Genomic DNA, 17,964 nt, shown 5'->3' with positions numbered 1-17,964 from the left:
CCAGAAATATATCTAATCGTCTTCTGAACCCATTTATACTCTTCACTTCAACCACCTTCCACAGTAACTTATTATACAACTCTGTTACACTTTGGGTAGAAAAAAACCCTCAAATTCTCTTCTTACTCATAACTTCTTCATTTCTAACCTGTGTCCTCTGATCTTAAACCCATAATGAGCAACTTGTCTCAATGTTGCCAATTTCATTCACAGCTTGAAAATTTAAATGAAGGCTCCCCCAGTGGTCAACAAGTTCATCCAGTGAGTGGCTGAAACATGCAAACCTGAAAGGTTCCATGTTTGATCCCCAGTCTGTGCTGATTTAGCTGATGTCAATCAAGGAAGCAGCGAGGGCACTACAATTTGCTTCTGATCCCCATGGGTTAACAAAATGAAAACCAACTCCCTCTCCTGATCGTTATTCAATGGTCGCTGCTGGAGTTGCGCATGTATGGAGCTGGGGTGACAAAAGGATCAGACTCAACGGTCACTTTTCCCCTCGGCCCATGGCCCAATACTCTGCCAAAATTCAACATAAAGGTTCACGCATGAAGTACACCCACTTAAGCAATGTGCCGACTGGTGACCATTGACCATGGAATGGTACCTATCCCAGCAACTGTCAACATATATGTGGGAAGGGATGCAGAAAATTGACTAGAGAAAGAAAACTTCAAAAAGATCACCTGCTCCTCAATTTCTGGCTACATTTTAGTCCGACACTTCTGATCTTTGGCCACCCAGTACAGACAGGGATGGACAAGTTGGAGGATCTTCTTGTGGGTCTGCTCCTGGGCCTGGTGAAGACAGTCATTCACAGGTCTAGGATGAGCTCTGGCTGCCTGGCTCTCCTTCATGACCTAGTCTGGCCTGGGTGGTCTTGGAGAGGGAACACATGATGTCCACCATTACGCTTGGGGCCTTCAGTGACCAGTGGGCACCGCAAGGCATTGCATGTATTATCAACACCGTGAATAATCTTATGATTTAAATTATGAGTTTATTTTAATTAAATTATATTTTATATTTTATTAGATTATGGCACCTCCTCAGTTTGAGGGGGCTCTTGTGCAGTTGCCTCTCTGTTATTGAGACCAGGGCAACCCAGTATCACCCCTATTGGTTTATTTAAAATAGGCAAAAAGATCACCTCAAAGTTTATTTCTATTTTGAACTTAATCAGGTGTGAAATGAGTCTGGTTAGGAGAACAATTCACAGATTAACAGCTGGGAATGTGAGATCAAGTATCTCAATCCTGCACATTCTGCGCACCCCATGAGGTGCGCAGAATGTGAACTAGTTGCATCATTCAGATGGATTCATGTGTGGTAATTGAAAGAAAGTCAAAAAGAAAGAAAGTAGGTGGAAGCTTTTCCACACAAAAGAAAATAAAGTTGCTCAATAAATTACCAGGGAAGGTCATTGAAGCGGACAGTATAACTAGGATTAGGAGACAATTTGAAAGAATAGATTGAGGCATATGGAGGGTTGGTGAGGTTCATCATTGAAAAGGAGCCGGCCTTTCTGTCTAATACTGTGGATTGTAATTGTTTTTAACTAGGGTAAAAGTCATTCTTATAGTAAAAAAGACTTTCATTTATATAACAACCTATCACATCTCAAAGTGCTTCACATACAATGAACTGAATTACTTTGAAGGATACTGACTGTTGTTATGTAGGCAAGCATGGCAGCTATTTGGGTATAGCAATATCCCACACAAAGCAGTAAGATGAAAACTTGTTAAATAAAAAGGAAAACTGAACAGAAGGAAGCCATTATGAGACAATTTTGAAAGAATAGATTGAGGGATATGGTGGGTTGGTAGGGTATGTGTACATGGCTGTGTCAGCTCTTTGAAATAGTTGTATAATTAGTCCCACTCCCCTGCTCTTTACTCATAACCATGCAAATATTTCCTTTTCAATTATATATCCAATTCCCTTCTGAAAGTTACTATTCAATCTGCTTCCACCACCCTGTCAGGCAATGGATTCCAGACCAAATGCTGGAAATCTGAAATAAAAAGCAGGGACTAGCATGTTACGATATTTCAGGTGTGTACCCTCCATCAAAACATGATTAAGCGTACACACCTAAAATATCATAGCCTGTTTTTTCTCTTTAAAGATGCAGGCCGCGATTTTCCGAGTGGAGGCTGGTTGGAGTCGGGTTCGATGTTATGCAGGTTCTGGTCCCACTGCCGGTTTCAGCCGCCCTGGAATTAAGATTTTTGCTTAAGTGGGCTGATTAAGCCCGTCGCGTGCGCTACCCGACCCAATCGTTGGGTTCGGGTCTGTTGCTCGCCTCTGCTGACGTCTCTCAGCCAGCTGCATTTAAGGGACCTATGCAGCCTTGTTTTTGATCAATCCTATTCTGCTGCTTCTCGGTGTGGCACTTCTAAAAATGACTGCTGCAAGACCCAAGGCATCTCCAAGATTCGATGATGACTCCCTCCATGCTCTTGTGGAGGGAGCGAGAGGGCGCCCATCAAACGGACGGAGGAAGCCTCCTCAGCAAACCAAGGCAGCCTGGCTGCAATTGCTGAGAAGGTGAGCACCAGGTCTTTGTGTGGTCGCACCTGGGTTCAGTGCAGGAAAAGTTTCAATGACCTGATAAGCACAGCAAAAGTGAGTATAACGTCACACTTACCTTCAATCTGCTCCCCATCTCCTCTCATCACCAGCACTCTGCATTGTCAACCTACTCCTGCACATCCCACTTTACCCTTACGTCTTTTGCACCCTTAACCATCCCTCTCTCTCTATGTACAGAATCACTTCACCATTCTACTATGCACCCCTCACACTTGCTCTCACTGTTATGCAATGACAGCAACTAACAACGCACAGGGAGGACCCTTGGTATTGGCACCTCACTCCATCTTTGTCTTCCTCTAAGCATTTATGCTATGGATTCTCTACACTCACTCCAACATTCTCACTCAAACTCCACTTGTGTCCCTCATTGCAGGAAAAGAAGAGGGAGAGGAGCAGGACAGGAGGAGGGCCACCTTCGATTGCCCACTTGACCACCGCTGAGGAGGCTGATAGGCGCAGTAGAGCAAGCTGGTGACAGGATAGATTTGCAGCCCTCTCATTTAGATTGCATGAGTGACTGAGATGGCATCTGATGTTCATACAGATTGAGTTCTGATCATCTGCACAATTTGATGTACCTGCTACGTTAATATCACATGTCTAACTCATGCCTTTACTCCCCCACAGGACCATCGAGAGCTCCCCTCCCCACTGTCCAGGAGGAAGAGCCAGAAGACTCCTCAGAGGAAGCTGCAGCCTCTGAGGGAGCAGCGTCAGCAGAATTGAACGCACCCAGCACCAGCGCAGAGACGCACACCTCGGTGGGTCATTTGCGAGATATAGTTGTCATTTGGTGTATTACCACTCAGAAGTGAGCATCAGCAGATGGTGGAGACAGGGACAGCAGTGGAGGGTCCTCGTCGGAGGCCGCAGGCCGCCCCTAGCTCTGCTCAGCTGCAGGTGGACCCTGTGCCTCTGGGGCCATCCAGAAAGAGAGCGATGCTGGAACTTCAGCAACAAGTGCAGGAGTCTCTGACAGGGTTTGCATCCACGGTAACTGCGAGTGTGCAGAGAATGGAGGAGTCCATCTCAAACATAAGCAATGCCATGTTGGAGGCAATGGCGCATGAACATGCCACCATGGAGAGGGTGGCAACCTCCTTGGTGGACATAACTCGCCAGACTCAACAGAGCATGGTGACTCTTCTAAATAGATGGTCTGCTATGGAGGATAGATGGGCATCTATTGAGGAGAGACATCAGGGGTACATGGACGTCCCCGTTATGAGGACTGCTAGTACAGAGATGGGTCCTCATGGCCCCACTGATGTGCAGCAAGGTGCTCTTCAGCTACATGCTAGCAGTGAAGTGCGGGCGACCCATGAGAGAGATGTTGGTGGTTGACAACAAGGGAGTGTGGGCTCCTCTCCAAGCGCTCACACTCACATGTCACTGCGGAGCCCTTGGCCAGAGCCCCAGATTCCTCACCCAACTGAGATGGCTGTCTCAGCCCCTGCATAGCTGCAGGAGAAGCAGACTGTTGCTGAGCCCTCCCAGGCTCACAATCCCAGAGGACACCCGCCAAAGGTTTCGAAGCAGGAGCAGCATGAAAGTGAGCAAGGTGCCACAACTTCTGCTGAAGCCACCGGGGGAAGCACCATGTAGAAGCATGCGTAAGAGAAAGTTAGCACACAAATAGTCACAAGGGTAGTCACTTTGGTGCTTTGATGTAATACATATTTAACATTATGATCGGCATTTCAGTTATAATAAAGAAATGCGATGGCAAACATTCAAAGAGTTGGCCTATGTGTGCCCAGAAATGGAAGTGTCACAGTGAGGTGTCAGGGCGCCTTTCATCTATAATGATGGTGGTGATATAATAGGAACCCACAGTTTATTGTACAGATTGTGTATGGTGTGTTAAGAAGGTGGTAGTCACTTGCGTTTGCTTCATAAACTTAAGCGAATCTGGCATCAATTAGTGCATCCCTTGCATCACGGCCAGCAATGTGCTTGCATGCTGGTGGAACTGGCACATCCGCCTCCACAAGGTCTTCCTCCTCCTCCTCTTCCGAGGAGGCTGTGCACTGAGCCACTTGTTCCTCAGGCAGCGGTCAGCCATGCTGCTGTGCGATGTTGTGCAGTGCACAGCAGACCACGATGATTCTGGACACCCTGGCTGGTGCATACTGTAGGGCTCCACCTGATCTGTTGAGGCATCTGAATTGCATTTTGAGCAAGCCGATGGTTTGCTTGATGATGGCTCTGGTTGAAATGTGGATCTCACTGTAGCGCTCCTCAGCTTCAATCGATGGCCTCTGCATCGGTGTCATTAGCCACGTCTTCAGGGGATAGCCCTTGTCTCCAAGTAGCCATCCGGAAAGTTGGGTTGGCGGATTGAAGAGCTGAGGCACAGTAGACTGCCGCAGGATGAACGAGTCATGGCAACTGCCAGGGAACTTGGCGCAAACATGCATAATGTTCTTCCTGTGGTTACACACCAGCTGGACGTTAAGGGAGTGGAAGCCCTTGTGGTTCACAAATACAGCTGGGTTGTGATGGGGTGCCCTAATGGCCACATGTGTGCAGTCTTCGATGCCCTGCACCCTTGGCAAGTCTGCCATATTTGCAAAGCCAACCGCACATGCGGTTACACTTGCTTCATCCGTGGAGAAGTGGATGTAATTGTGCGACTTTGCAAAGAGGGTATCGGTAACCTGCGTGATGCAAGTGTGTGTGGTCGACTGGGAGATGCCGCTGATGTCTGCTGATGATCCCTGGAAGGACCCTGAAGCAAAAAAATTGAGGGCGGTGGTGACTTTGACAGCCACTGGTATGGAGTGTCCACCTGCTCCTCTGCCTGTAAACCCTGTGTTGGGGGTATCTCCTGCAGCGAGGTGCAGCCCTGCGCTGATGCCCTCTGCCCTATGCAGCATCAGGTGGGTGAGGAGAAGGTTGGCGCTCCTGTTGTTGGTGCTGCTGCTGTGCCTGGTTCTGCTGCTGCCGCGGCTGCCCTTCTTCCGATTCTGAGGACCAGGGTGAGAGGGTATAAATGGTTCCCATTCTGTTGGTATATATCTCGGTTGAGGAATAGATGTTATAAGCGCTCAGTCAATGTGGGGAGAGGGTTTTCCAAGGAGGTCACAGTGCATACGGATCTCAGCTTAACCACTTAAAAGCTCTGTAGACCTGCAAAATGTGTTCCAACACCTCAAAACGCAAAGTTCTGTCATCTGAAAGTCAGCCATATTACAGGTCCGCTTTTATGCTGCAGGTGCAGCTGTCAAGAATTCAGGTAGTTGCTGAACCCATCACAATCAGCTGGCGTGTTTTGAAAATGGCGTGGAACACGCTGAAAATGTTCTAAAATGGGAAGAACCTGCTAAAATCGGATTACGTAGACAGTTAACAAGCTGTTAACTGCCTTAAGTGCCTCTCCCGTCGCTTGGTGGTGGGTCTGATCGGGACTCCCAGAGCCGACACTTGGCAAAGTTGCGTGGAGGCGGGTTGACGGCGGGTTGGAACCTGCCGTCAATCAAAACGAATTTAACCTCTGACCCGCCTCCAAACCCGCCCTCTGAGCGCCGGCAAAATCACGGCTGCAGACTCTCCTAATGTGTATTTCCAGCATTTTATGATTTTATTTTTGAAATCTGTGTTTTTGGTAGTGTTGGTTGAGTGAGGAATCGTAGAATCATAGAATGGTTACAGCACGGAAGGCGGCCATTCGGCCTGTCGAGCCCGTGCTGGCTCTCTCCAGGAGCACCACAGCTAGTCCCACTCCCCCGCCCTTTGCCAGTAGCCCTGTAAATTGTTTTCTTTCAGGTACTTATCCAACTCCCTTTTGAAAGCTGTGACTGAATCTGCCTCCACCACCCTTTCAGGCCATGCACTCCAGATCCTAACCACTCGCTGCGCAAAAAAGTATTTTCTTATGTCGACTTTGGTTCTTCTGCCAATCACCTTAAATCTGTGTCCTCTGGTTCTCAACCCTTCTGCCAATGGGGACAGTGTCTCTCTATCTACTCTGTCCAGACCCCTCATAATTTTGAACACCTCTATCAAATCTCCTCTCAATCTTCTCTGCTCTAAGGAGAACAACCCCAGCTTCTCCAGTGTATCCACGTAACTGACGTCTCTCATCCCTGGAATCATTCTTGTAAATCTTTTTGGCACCCTCTCTAAGGCCTTCACATCCTCCCTAAAGTGTGGAGCTCAGAATTGAACACAAAACTCCAGTTGATGCCGAACCAGTGTATTTTACAGGTTCATCATAATTTCCACGCTGTTGTACTCTATGGGCTGGATTTTCATTGAGGAGTCGGGTAGGAGGCGGGACTACAACTTTTGGGGTTGTAGTCCCGCCTCCATCGAGTTCTAGCCAACCCACGTGATTTTGACTTGATTGACCTTGTTGAGCCTGCCCAGCGGGCTCAGCAGGCCAATTAGGGGCCACCCGGCAACAGGTGGCATCACAGATTGACATTTCATCTGTCAAGACCTTTTGACAGATGAAATATCAGCGTTTGACAGCTCTTTGAAGCTGTCAAACACTGACAATCTGCATTCTACGTTAATTCCTTCCTCTCAGGCTGATTTAGAAATCTCCCCAGAACAGAAAGCTGAATGCTGCAATTTTTGACAGCTCGCAGCCATTCTGCTTTCTGTGCCGGTGAGATGAGGGACTCCCGGGACCTGAAGGAAGGAAGGCTGTAAAGGTAAGTAAAGGTATGTAAAACTTATTTAAACACTTTACACACACCAAACACACTTACCTTTGCACTCATGCACCCATCACTCAGCTGAACACCGGACATCTCGACCCCTCCAAGACCTTCATCCCGATGGTCCGCGTCCTGGTTTGGAGCCGTCGGGAATCCCACACCTCAACATTAAAAATAGGGATTAAGCTAAAAACTGCCTGTTAACTACCTGTTAACAGGCAGTTAATTGACACTAATCCCCTTCCCGCCTCGGGGAGGCGGGTCCCAGTGCGGAGCGGGTACCTGCCTCCTTTGAAACTGGCATGGAGGCGGGTTGGGGGTGGGATGGTTTCGGGACCCCAGATTTCAGGATTTTAACCCCCCACACGCCTCCAATCCCGCCTCCATGGCCCAATGAAAATCCTGCCCTATACCTCTATTCATGAAGCCCAGGATCCCGTAAGCTTTTTTAACTGCTTTCTCAACCCGCCCTGCTATCTTCATCGATTTGTGCACATATACCCCTATATGGTGTTGGTGTTGTTCAAGACATCAGGAGAACTCTCCAACCTTCTTCAAGGACAGCCATGGGATTTTTAACATTCACCTGAATCATCAAAACAGGCAGACAGACCTCAGTTTAATGTCTCATCTGAAAGATAACTCCCCTGACAATGCAACACCCCCTCAATACTGCATTGGAGTGTCAGCCTATATTATGAACTCCCATCCTGATGTGGGACTTGAACATCCAAACTTGGCTTAGAGCCAAGCTAACACTCAAAGAGCAAGATCTTATTTATTTTCCATACACCAGATAATCGCAAGCCTACCAATAATAATAATAATAATAATAATAATAATACTTACCAACTCCGCTTCTCCTTTAAAAGTATTTCCACATAAAATCAGGTAGTTCAGAAACCATGGCCAGAATTTTCTCAAGGGGGGCGGAAGGCTGGGTTTTCCCGCAGGCCCTGCCCACTTTAATGGCAGGGCCTGATTTGAATGCGAGGTCTCGGATTCCTGCCTGCAGCCAGCCAGATTGAGAGGTTGGCTGGCTGCGGGCGGGTAGGCCTCAGTTGCGAGGGGTCGGTCCGGGGGAGGGATCGCGGAGTCAGCATGGTCGGGATTGGGGGTGGGGGGATCGGAAGGCTGCATGGTCGGGGACCGATGGGGGGAGACGGGGGTGGGGGGTGGGCGGCAAGGTCGGGGATCGTCGGGGGGTCGGCGAGGTTGGGGGTCGGCCAGGCATCAGGGATCGGCAAGGAGTTGGAGGATCAGCAGGGGATCAGTGATTGGCGGGGGGGCATGGTTGGACATCGGCATGGGCTAGGTCGGGGATCGGGAGGGGGGTTCGGGGATTGCGGGAGGGTCAACTGGGGGGGTGCTGGGGCATTGGCGGGGGGTGGGCCAGGGATCAGCAGGGGGCGGGTCAGCCGGGGATCGGGGGAGAGAGGATCGGAGCTGGTCACCGGAGGATTGTGGCCAGCCTCAGCATCATCGGTGGGGTGGTGGGGGGAGGCCTCATGGTGGGGTTTGGATGCCTCATGAGGGGGTTTTCGATCACGGGGGTGGGTTAGGCAGGGAACCTGGATGCAGGACGTAGGTGTAAAGCCACTTGCCTCCTGGATCCACCAGTCACCATCTCGGTTTAACTGCCGGATTTCACGAATTGTGTGAAATCCGCCCACATTAAATTCAAAATGGAGGTGAAAAATGAGGCTTCCAGCCTTATTGCAATATTTAAATTGACGTACCGCCCCCTGGGAGTGGTTTTGGTCACCCGCCCCACCGTCCCCCGTCCCGCCTCCATTAAAACCGGAAGTGGGCGTGTTGGAGGCAGGATCAGGTCGGGAACCCCATTTTTTACAATTTATCTGCCCCCACGCTCCAAATCCACCCGTTTTTTGGGGGGGGGAAATTCCGGCCACTATTTCTAACAGGCACGCGGAAAGAATGAATCCCGATGAGTAATCCACGATCTAATCTTACTACTTTTCAGGACAAATTGAACTTATTATTAAAGGAGCACTGTAATCTTGGTAAAACGAGTTGCATTTCATTGTACTAAGTTTGGAAATAAAACGGTGTAATGAAACCATGGGCAATGCTGCAATATTGCTCTGTCGTGAGCCATGTCTATGCTTCGCTGAAAAATTATTTCATAAAAAGCATCTCTTGAATGAGATTTGTGTTGAAACCTCACTGGAACAGGTTGAAGTACAGCTTAGCTTTCTGGAAATCAGCACAGAGGATTCAAGTAAAAGAACTGGCTGCTCCAGAACCTCAGCCTCCCACAAAGCTCCCTTTAAACATAATGATGTCGCTTATAAAAAAAAAAATCCTGTTTCCAAGCAACAGAAAAGTTTTCCATAATAATAATAGCAGGCTTCCCAGATGGGTTAATCTAGTAAATAGCCCAGCCAAGCAAGCCAGGAAGGTCTCAGATTCAATCCTGTATATGTGCTGAGTTAGCTGGTCTCTGTCAGGACACCAGCAGGGATGCTTCAATTGGCCTCAATGCCCCTGGTCTAGAAAATAAAATTGCAGGGGTTTTCACACTGACTGCCATCGAGCAACTGCTGTGGGAAGGTTTGGGCTCAGTTGTGGACATCCTGTGGTTAAATGTTAGGCAAACACTCACTGTTAAGGATCACACACAAGGAATGACTGCTTTGCTAAGGTGTTGGGAAGATGAGGATCAGCATAGGTGAAACCCAACTTCAGAAAAAACTGATGCTTGGGATCGGCCGCCGTAACTTTGTGGGAGCCCTGGATAGGCGCATAAAAGGGGTTTCCACAAATCTTTCACTGAAGTCACAGCGGTCGATTTGCAGAACCCCTGAGGAAACGTGTTTGGTAGCATTCTTGCCTCAGTCAGAAGCCCCACTCCATATACTTGAGCACATAATCTAGGCTGACACTCCAGTGTAATACTGAGGGAGTGCTGCACTGTCGGAGGTGCCGCCTTTCAGATGAGGCGTTAAATTAAAGCCCTCTCAGATGGGTGTAAAAGATCCAACAGCACTATTCAAAGAAGAGCAGGGGAGTTCTCCCCGGTGTCCTGGCCAATATTCATCCCTCAAATGCCTTTCCTATATTACAACAGTGACTACACTTTAAAAGTATTTCATTGGCAGGTGCTGATTTCATGCTGAGCTATCATACCACAAGTGCCAGAATCCCTCTGGTTACATTAGCTATGTGCCCATTCCTCATGTGTGAGCCCAGACACTGAGTATCACCAGCAGGTTGTTGAGACCAGCACAGCCCAGCCAAATCCTGTCCACACTGGACATCCACATGCATGCATTTCCAGCAGAGGTCATTGGATGGCAATTGCGAACATTGTTTTTCTTCTCTCTTCCTAACCCAAGGATACTAAGGCCCCTACCACTGCCCTGGCTGGGATCAAATAACTCAACATCGATCAGGATCAAAGCTGGCACCTTTGCGGTCGTTTTGCACAGATGCGCACTGTCATAACCAGCTGAACTTTTCTAGGAGTTTTATGGCTGAGTGCTTACATATTTTATGTTGTACATTTGCAAGTGGCATGTATTCACAAACACAGATCGGGCCATTGAGGTGGGATTGGAGGCATGTGGGGGGTTAAAATCGCGAAATTGGGGGGGGTGGCATGAACCCATCCCACCCCCAACCCACCTCCATGCCCATTTCACAGGAGGCGGGTACCCGACCTGTGCTGGGAGCCGCCTCCCCGAGGCGGGAAGGGGATTAGTGCCAATTAACTGCCTGTTAACAGGTAGTTAACAGGCAGTTTTTAGCCTAATCACTATTTTTATCTCTGAAGTGTGGGCTTCCCGACGGCTCCAAACCACCCCAAGTTAGCGAGGCGGACCGTCAGGCTGAAGGACTTGGAGGATTCGAGATGTCTGGTGTTCAGGTGAGTGATAGGTGCATGAGTGCAGAGGTAAGTGTGTTTGGTGTGTGTAAAGTGTTTAAATAAGTTTTACTTACCTTTTCTTACTAATGCAGCCTTCCTTCAGGTCTCGGGAGTCCCTCATCTCACCGGCACAGAAAGCAGAATGGCCGCCAGCTGTCAAAAGTTCCAGCATTCAGCTTTCTGTTCTGGAGAGATTTCTAAATCAGCCTGAGAGGAAGGAATTAACTTAGAGTACAGATTGTCAGTGTTTGACAACTTCAAAGAGCTGTCAAACGCTGATATTTCATCTGTCAAAAGCTCTTGACAGATGAAATGTCAATCTGTGATGCCACTTGTTGCTGGGCGGGCTCAACAAGGTCAATCAAGTGAAAATTGAGTGGGTTGGCCACAACTCGATGGAGGCGGGACTACAACCCCAAAAGTTGTCGTCCCGCCTCCTACACGCCTCCATTGATAAAATCCAGCCCAGAGTGTCTAGATGGCACAATCAATTACATGCTAGGCTTTCACTTCAGGGATCTGTGCTCAAATCCAGACAAGAGGAAAGTCTCCTCTCATAGCTGGGTAGAAAGTCCCTGACATGAAGATAATTTAGGGCAGTCTCAACTCCTATCCCAGTAAATAAGGACCACAGCACAAACCACTTGTAAGTTCAGTGCTAATTAATAGAAAATTGTCAGCTTCAATCTGAGCAGCTTCAAGGGCATCAGGTCTGAAAAATTGAATGAATTCATTTTAGTGCAATTAGGGATAAGGTTAAAGCACTTTAGAAGGGCAAAGTAGAAGGAATTTTGCCCTGAATACCTTTCTAACTCTTAATCATGAAATCGTCTGTTACAGAAGTTATGATATTACTACCAAATATAGCTGTATTCATATTTACAATAATATCTGGGAAGCGATTCTGCTGACCTTGGTGGGTCTGTGGCAGGCAATGTCGGTGGCGGGTCCCGACCCCGCTGCTGGCTCCATCCCGCTGTGAAATAACTTTCCGTTGATGGGGCTCGTTAAGCCCGCCCAATGTATTTCCCGGGCCAATTAGAGGCAGTGGGTCTGGTGGTGTCATTTCATGATGCGTCATCAGCCAGTTTCCTTAAAGGGACCATGTCCAAATTTATCTTGACATTTGTGCTGTCAGTGTTCTACAGCATTGAGGTACTGCAAACACTGACAAGCACTGCACAGTGGTGCAGGGCTGCACCCAGGTTCTCCCATGACTCCCTCCATATGCTTATGGAGGGAGTCACAGCACGCAGGGAGGTCCTCTTTCCTTCCCATGGGTGGAAGAGACCTCCCCAGGAGACCTAAATAGCCTGGTTACACATTGCAGAGGAGGTCACAAGCAGGGATGTGGTCAGGAGGATCTGGGTGCAGTGCCGCAAACACTTCAATGATCTCAGTAGATCACAAAACGTTAGTACAAAGCCACACTCAACCTCATCCTGCTGTGCCTCTCACCATAGAGTCATAGATAGATTTATACAGCACAGAAAGAGGCCCTTCGGCCCATTGTGTCCATGCCGGCCATCAGGCCCTATCTATTCTAATCCCATTTTCCAGCAGTTGGTCCGTAGCCTTGTATGCTATAGCATTTCAAGTGCTCATCTAAATGCTTCTTGAATGTTGTGAGGGTTCCTGCCTCTACCACCCTTTCAGACAGAGAGTTCCAGATTCCAACTACCCTCTGGGTGAAAAAGTTTTTCCTCAAATCCCCTCTAAACCTCCTGCCCCTTACCTTGAAACTATGCCCCCCTGGTTAATGACCCCTCTACTAAGGGGAAAAGTTCCTTTCTAGCTACCCTATCTATGCCCCTCATAATTTTGTACACCTCAATCAGGTCCCCCTCAGCCTTCTCTGCTCTAAGGAAAACAACCCCAGCCTGTCCAGTCTCTCTTCATAGCTGAAGCGCTCCAGCCCAGGTAACATCCTGGTGAATCTCCTCTGCACCCTCTCCAATGTAATCACATCCTTCCTATAGTGTGGCGACCAGAACTGCACACAGGATTCCAGCTGTGGCCTAACTAGCGTTTTGTACAGCTCCATCATAACCTCCCTGCTCTTATATTCTATGCCTCGGCTAATGAAGGGAAGTATCCCATATGCCTTTTTAACCACCTTATCTACCTGTCCTGCTGCCTTCAGGGATCGATGTACATGCACACTAAGGTCCCTCTGATCCTCTGTCCTTCCTAGGATCCTACCATTCATTGTGTATTCTCTTGCCTTGTTAGTCCTCCCAAAATGCATCACCTCACACTTTTCAGGGTTAAATTCCATTTTCCACTGTTCTGCCCATCTGACCAACCCATCTATATCAACCTGTAGCCTGAGGCTTCTGTCTTCGCTATTTACCACTCCACCAATTTTCGTGTCATCTGCGAACTTACTGATCATACCTCCTACATTCATATCTAAATCATTAATGTACACTACAAACAGCAAAGGACCCAGCACCAATCCCTGCGGTACACCACTGGACACAGGCTTCCAGTCACAAAAACAACTTTCGACCATCACCCTCTGCCTCCTGCCACTAAGCCAATTTTGGATCCAATGTGCCAAATTGCCCTGGATCCCATGGGCTCTTACCTTCTTGACCAGTCTCCCATGCGAGACTTTGTCAAAAGCCTTCCTGAAGTCCATGTAGACTACATCAACTGCACTACCCTCATCCACACACCTAGTCACCCCCTTGAAAAATTCAATCAAATTGGTTAGACATGATCTCCCCCTGACAAAGCCATGCTGACTATCCTTGATTAATCCTTGCCTCTCCAAGTGGAGACTAATTCTGTCCCTCAGAATTTTTTCCAATAATTTCCCTACCACTGATGTTAGGCTCACTGGCCTGTAATTCCCTGGTTTATCCCTATTACACTTCTTGAATAATGGTACTACGTTAGCAGTCCTCCAGTCCTCTGGCACCTCTCACTTCCCCATCACTCTGCTTTCCCTACCCTACTCCTGCACATCCTTACTCACACCAACTTACTTTGCATGTCCATCCATCCCTCTCTGTCTACATCATCACATCCCCATCTCACTAGCCACCCCTCACATTTACCCTCATCCTAGTGCAATCATACCAACCAACAACACACAAGGGTAGCCATTTGGGTATTTTATACAATGTTCATGTAAAGTTTCTGTTAATGTGCTGTCAAATATTGAAACCTTTGTTTTCAACACTTTCTTTTCTTGGACAGATTTGTGTGCACCTTCGGAAGTGGCTTAGTCAGTTGCAGTGAATGGTGAGACATAACGGTACCCCCTGCAATGGTGATGAGTGTGAAAGGAATGGCTTGGGCATTGTAGGGATGCTTTATGGTATTGGTGTGGGGTGGTGTCAACCTGGCACATCATGTGGCAGCCAGGGTGTACAGCATCAAGTGAAGTAAATCCGGCCATGGTGAGGCCATCCCTGGCATCCGGGCAGCAATGTGGTTGGGAGCTGATGCCCTGTGTCCTGTGCAGCATCAGATAATTGAGAAGAAGGTCGGCAGTGTTGAGCTTCCAGGAATGCCAGATGGTCCATTACTCTCACTAGCTGCTAAACTCATTACTACCTAGAAATAGGTTTTCTTCATAGATCCTTGGGTCTGAAATGCCTCTTTTAATGAGAAATATTAAAAGTTTTCTCCATAAGCAGCAATCCACTAAACAAGTCATGAGCACTCTTGGCTTTGAAACATGCAATTTCTGAGAGTGCATTTTCATTGGAAAGAAAGAACCTGCACTTATATAGTGCCTTTCACATCCTCAGGACATCCCAATGTGATTCATAGCCAATGAAGTACTTTTGAAATGTGGTCGCTGATGTAATGTAGGGAAACACGGCAGATAACATGTGCACAGCAATTTTCCAGAAACACCAATGAGATAAATGACCAGATAATCTGTTTTTTGGAGATGTTGGCTGAAGGATAAATGTTGGCCAAGATAGTGGGAGAAGTCCTCTGCTCTTCTTCAAATAGCCTCATCGGATCTTTTAACTCCACCTGAGAGGTCAGACAGAGCCTTGGTTTAACGTCTCATCTGAAAAACGGCACCTTTGAGAGTGCAGCACTTCCCCCAGTACTGCACTGAAGTGTCAGCTTTGATTATAGAACATAAGAACATAAGAAATAGGAGCAGGAGTCAGCCATTTGGCCCCTCGAGCCTGCTCCGCCATTTAATGAGATCATGGCTGATCTGATCTTGGGCTCAGCTCCATTTCCCTGCCCGCTCCCCATAACCCATCACTCCCTTATTGTTCAAAAATCTGTCTATCTCCGCCTTAAATATATTCAATGACCCAGCCTCCACGGCAGAGAATTCCACAGATTTACGACCCTCTGAGAGAAGAAATTCCTCCTCATCTCAGTTTTAAATGAAACTCTGCCCCCTAGTTCTAGATTATGTGCTCAAGTCTCTGGTGTGGGGCATGAACCTACAACCATCTGATTCAGAGGCAAGTGCTATCAATGAACCAAGAAACAACAGTGTTACCACTGAGCCAAGATACATTTAAGGGGAAGCTAGATAAGCATATGAGGGAGAAGGGAATTGGGGGTTATCCTGATACATAAATACAAGTTGTTGTTTTTGTTGTTGATAGAGTTAGATGAGGAAGGCTGGGTGTAGGCTCGAGTAGAGCATAAAAGCCAGCATGAATTAGTTGGGCAGCATGGTCTGTTTCTGTATATCCTATGCCATTCTACGTAAAGTGTGCTATCACTGAGCCAAGAGGTGAGTGTTACCACATGATCAGGTCATTGTTACAGAAAAAGTGGGTGTTTTCTCATTTTCCACTAAAATTTGGATAGGGTAGAAATTTGCCTGGGCCTGTTACCGGGCCCAGATTTAACACTGTGCAAGCAGCACGCATCCCAACCAGGAAGCCCTAGGCTGGCCGGAAATTGGGCCTCGTTCACATTAAATGCGCAAGCTGCCTCTACAGGCATCTGACGCTTTGAAGATGACGAATGTTGGGCCACTTGCTTTGCCGACAGTGGCCCGAAGACAAGTCCTAGGGGCGGCGGGAGGTGGGGGGTGTTGCACGGGCAAAAGTCAGGGGGTGGGGTGGATGGGGTGATCGCAACAACTGTGGAGTCGGTAGGAACGCTCTTGCTCCTCCTGGCTCCACAGGAAAGTTTTTGTTAAAAACGTACCTTTTGTTGGCGGCTGCAGTTGATGAATACTGATCAAGGGAGGCCCGGCACCTTTGCCGCTCATCGGAAATGAATTTCCATGAAGGCTTCTTAAACAGGCACAAGTCCCCTAATTAACATATGCTCACCGATGCTCAGTTTGGGTTCCGCCAGGACCACTCAGCTCCAGACCTCATTACAGCTTTGGTCCAAACATGGACAAAGGAGCTGAATTCCAGAGGTGAGGTGAGAGTGACGTGCCTTGACATCAAGGCAGCATTTGACCGAGTGTGGCATCAAGGAGTCCCAGTAAAACTGAAGTCAATGGGAATCCGGGTGAAAACTCTCCACTGGCTGGAGTCATACCTAGCACAAAAGAAGATGGTTCTGGTTATTGGAGACCAATCATCTCAGCCCCAGGACATCACTGCAGGAGTTCCTCAGGCTGTGTCCATTTTCAGCTGCTTCACCAATGACCTTCTCTTCATTGTAAGGTCAGAAGTGGGGATGTTTGCTGATGATTGCACAGTGTTCAGTTCCATTCACAATTCCTCAGATAATTAAGTAATCCATGCCACATGCAGCAAGATCTGGACAACATCCAGGCTTGGGCTGATAAGTGGCAAGTAACATTCACACCACAGAAGTGCCAGGCAATTACCATCTCCAACAAGAGAGAGTTTAACCACCTCCGCTTGACATTCAATGCCATTACCATCATCAAATCTCCCAGCATCATCATACTTGGGGGTCACCATTGACCAAAAACTTAACTTAGAAGAACAGAGGGACCTTGGAGTGCATGTCCACAAATCCCTGAAGGTAGCAAGACAGGTAGATAATGTGGTTAAGAAGGCATACAGGATACTTTCCTTTATTACCTGAGGCACAGAATATAAGAGCGGGGAGGTCATGCTGGAACTGTATAAAACATTAGTTGGGCCACAGCTAGAGTACTGCGTACAGTTCTGGTCACCACATTACAGGAAAGATGTGGCTGCACTGAAGAGGGTACAAAGGAGATTTACAAGGGTGTTGCTCTTTTTTGGCCGGCACAGACATGATGGGCCAAATGGTATCCTTCTGTGCTGTAACCTTCTATGATTCTATGGACCAGCCACATAAATACTGTGGCTACAAGAGCAGGTCAGAGGCTGGGTATTCTGCGGTGAGTAACTCACCTGGCTCCCCAAAGCCTTTCCACCATCTACAAGGCACAAGTCAGGAGTGTGACGGAATACTCTCCACTTGCCTGGATGAGTGCATCTCCAACAACACTTAAGAAGCTCGACACCATCCAGGACAAAGCAGTCCGCTTGATCAGCATCCCATCTACCACCTTAAACATGCACTCCCTCCACCACCAGTGCAATGTGGCTGCAGTGTGTACCATCTACAAGATGCACTGCAGCAACTCGCCAAGGCTTCTTCAACAGCACCTTCCAAGCCTGTGACCTCTATCACCTAGAAGGACAAGGGCAGCAGGCGCATGGGAACACCACCAAGTTCCCCTCCAAGCCACACATCATCTTGACTTGGAAATATATCGCCGTTCCTTCATCGTCATTGGGTCAAAATCTTAGACCTCCCTACCTAACAGCACTGTGGGAGTACCTTCACCACACGGACTGCAGTGGTTCAAGAAGGCGGCTCACCGCCACCTTCTCAAGGGCAACT

The 17,964-nt window shown here is 48.0% G+C and overlaps 1 protein-coding gene across 2 annotated transcripts in view; it reads right to left on the bottom strand.

Moving 5' to 3' along the window:
* The window catches only part of prr33 (proline rich 33), a 65,247-nt gene that overhangs the window by 39,757 nt on the left and 7,526 nt on the right, over positions 1 to 17,964 (bottom strand). The window contains exon 2 of one of the 2 annotated variants that reach the window (XM_086007801.1): positions 7,320 to 7,429. The exons of the other annotated variant lie outside the window; for it this stretch is intronic. Coding sequence (XP_085863927.1) covers positions 7,320 to 7,361 — 42 coding nt within the window. The 5' untranslated portion in view covers positions 7,362 to 7,429. The remainder of the gene's footprint in view (positions 1 to 7,319; positions 7,430 to 17,964) is intronic. 2 annotated transcript variants of the gene reach the window in all.

This window comes from Somniosus microcephalus, chromosome 15 (assembly GCF_052327205.1).
Source record: "Somniosus microcephalus isolate GS21.2 chromosome 15, FLI_Smic_1.0, whole genome shotgun sequence".
Taxonomy (NCBI): domain Eukaryota; kingdom Metazoa; phylum Chordata; class Chondrichthyes; order Squaliformes; family Somniosidae; genus Somniosus; species Somniosus microcephalus.
Note: the sequence above shows the minus strand (reverse complement) of the source record. Positions and strands in the feature narration are given on the sequence as shown.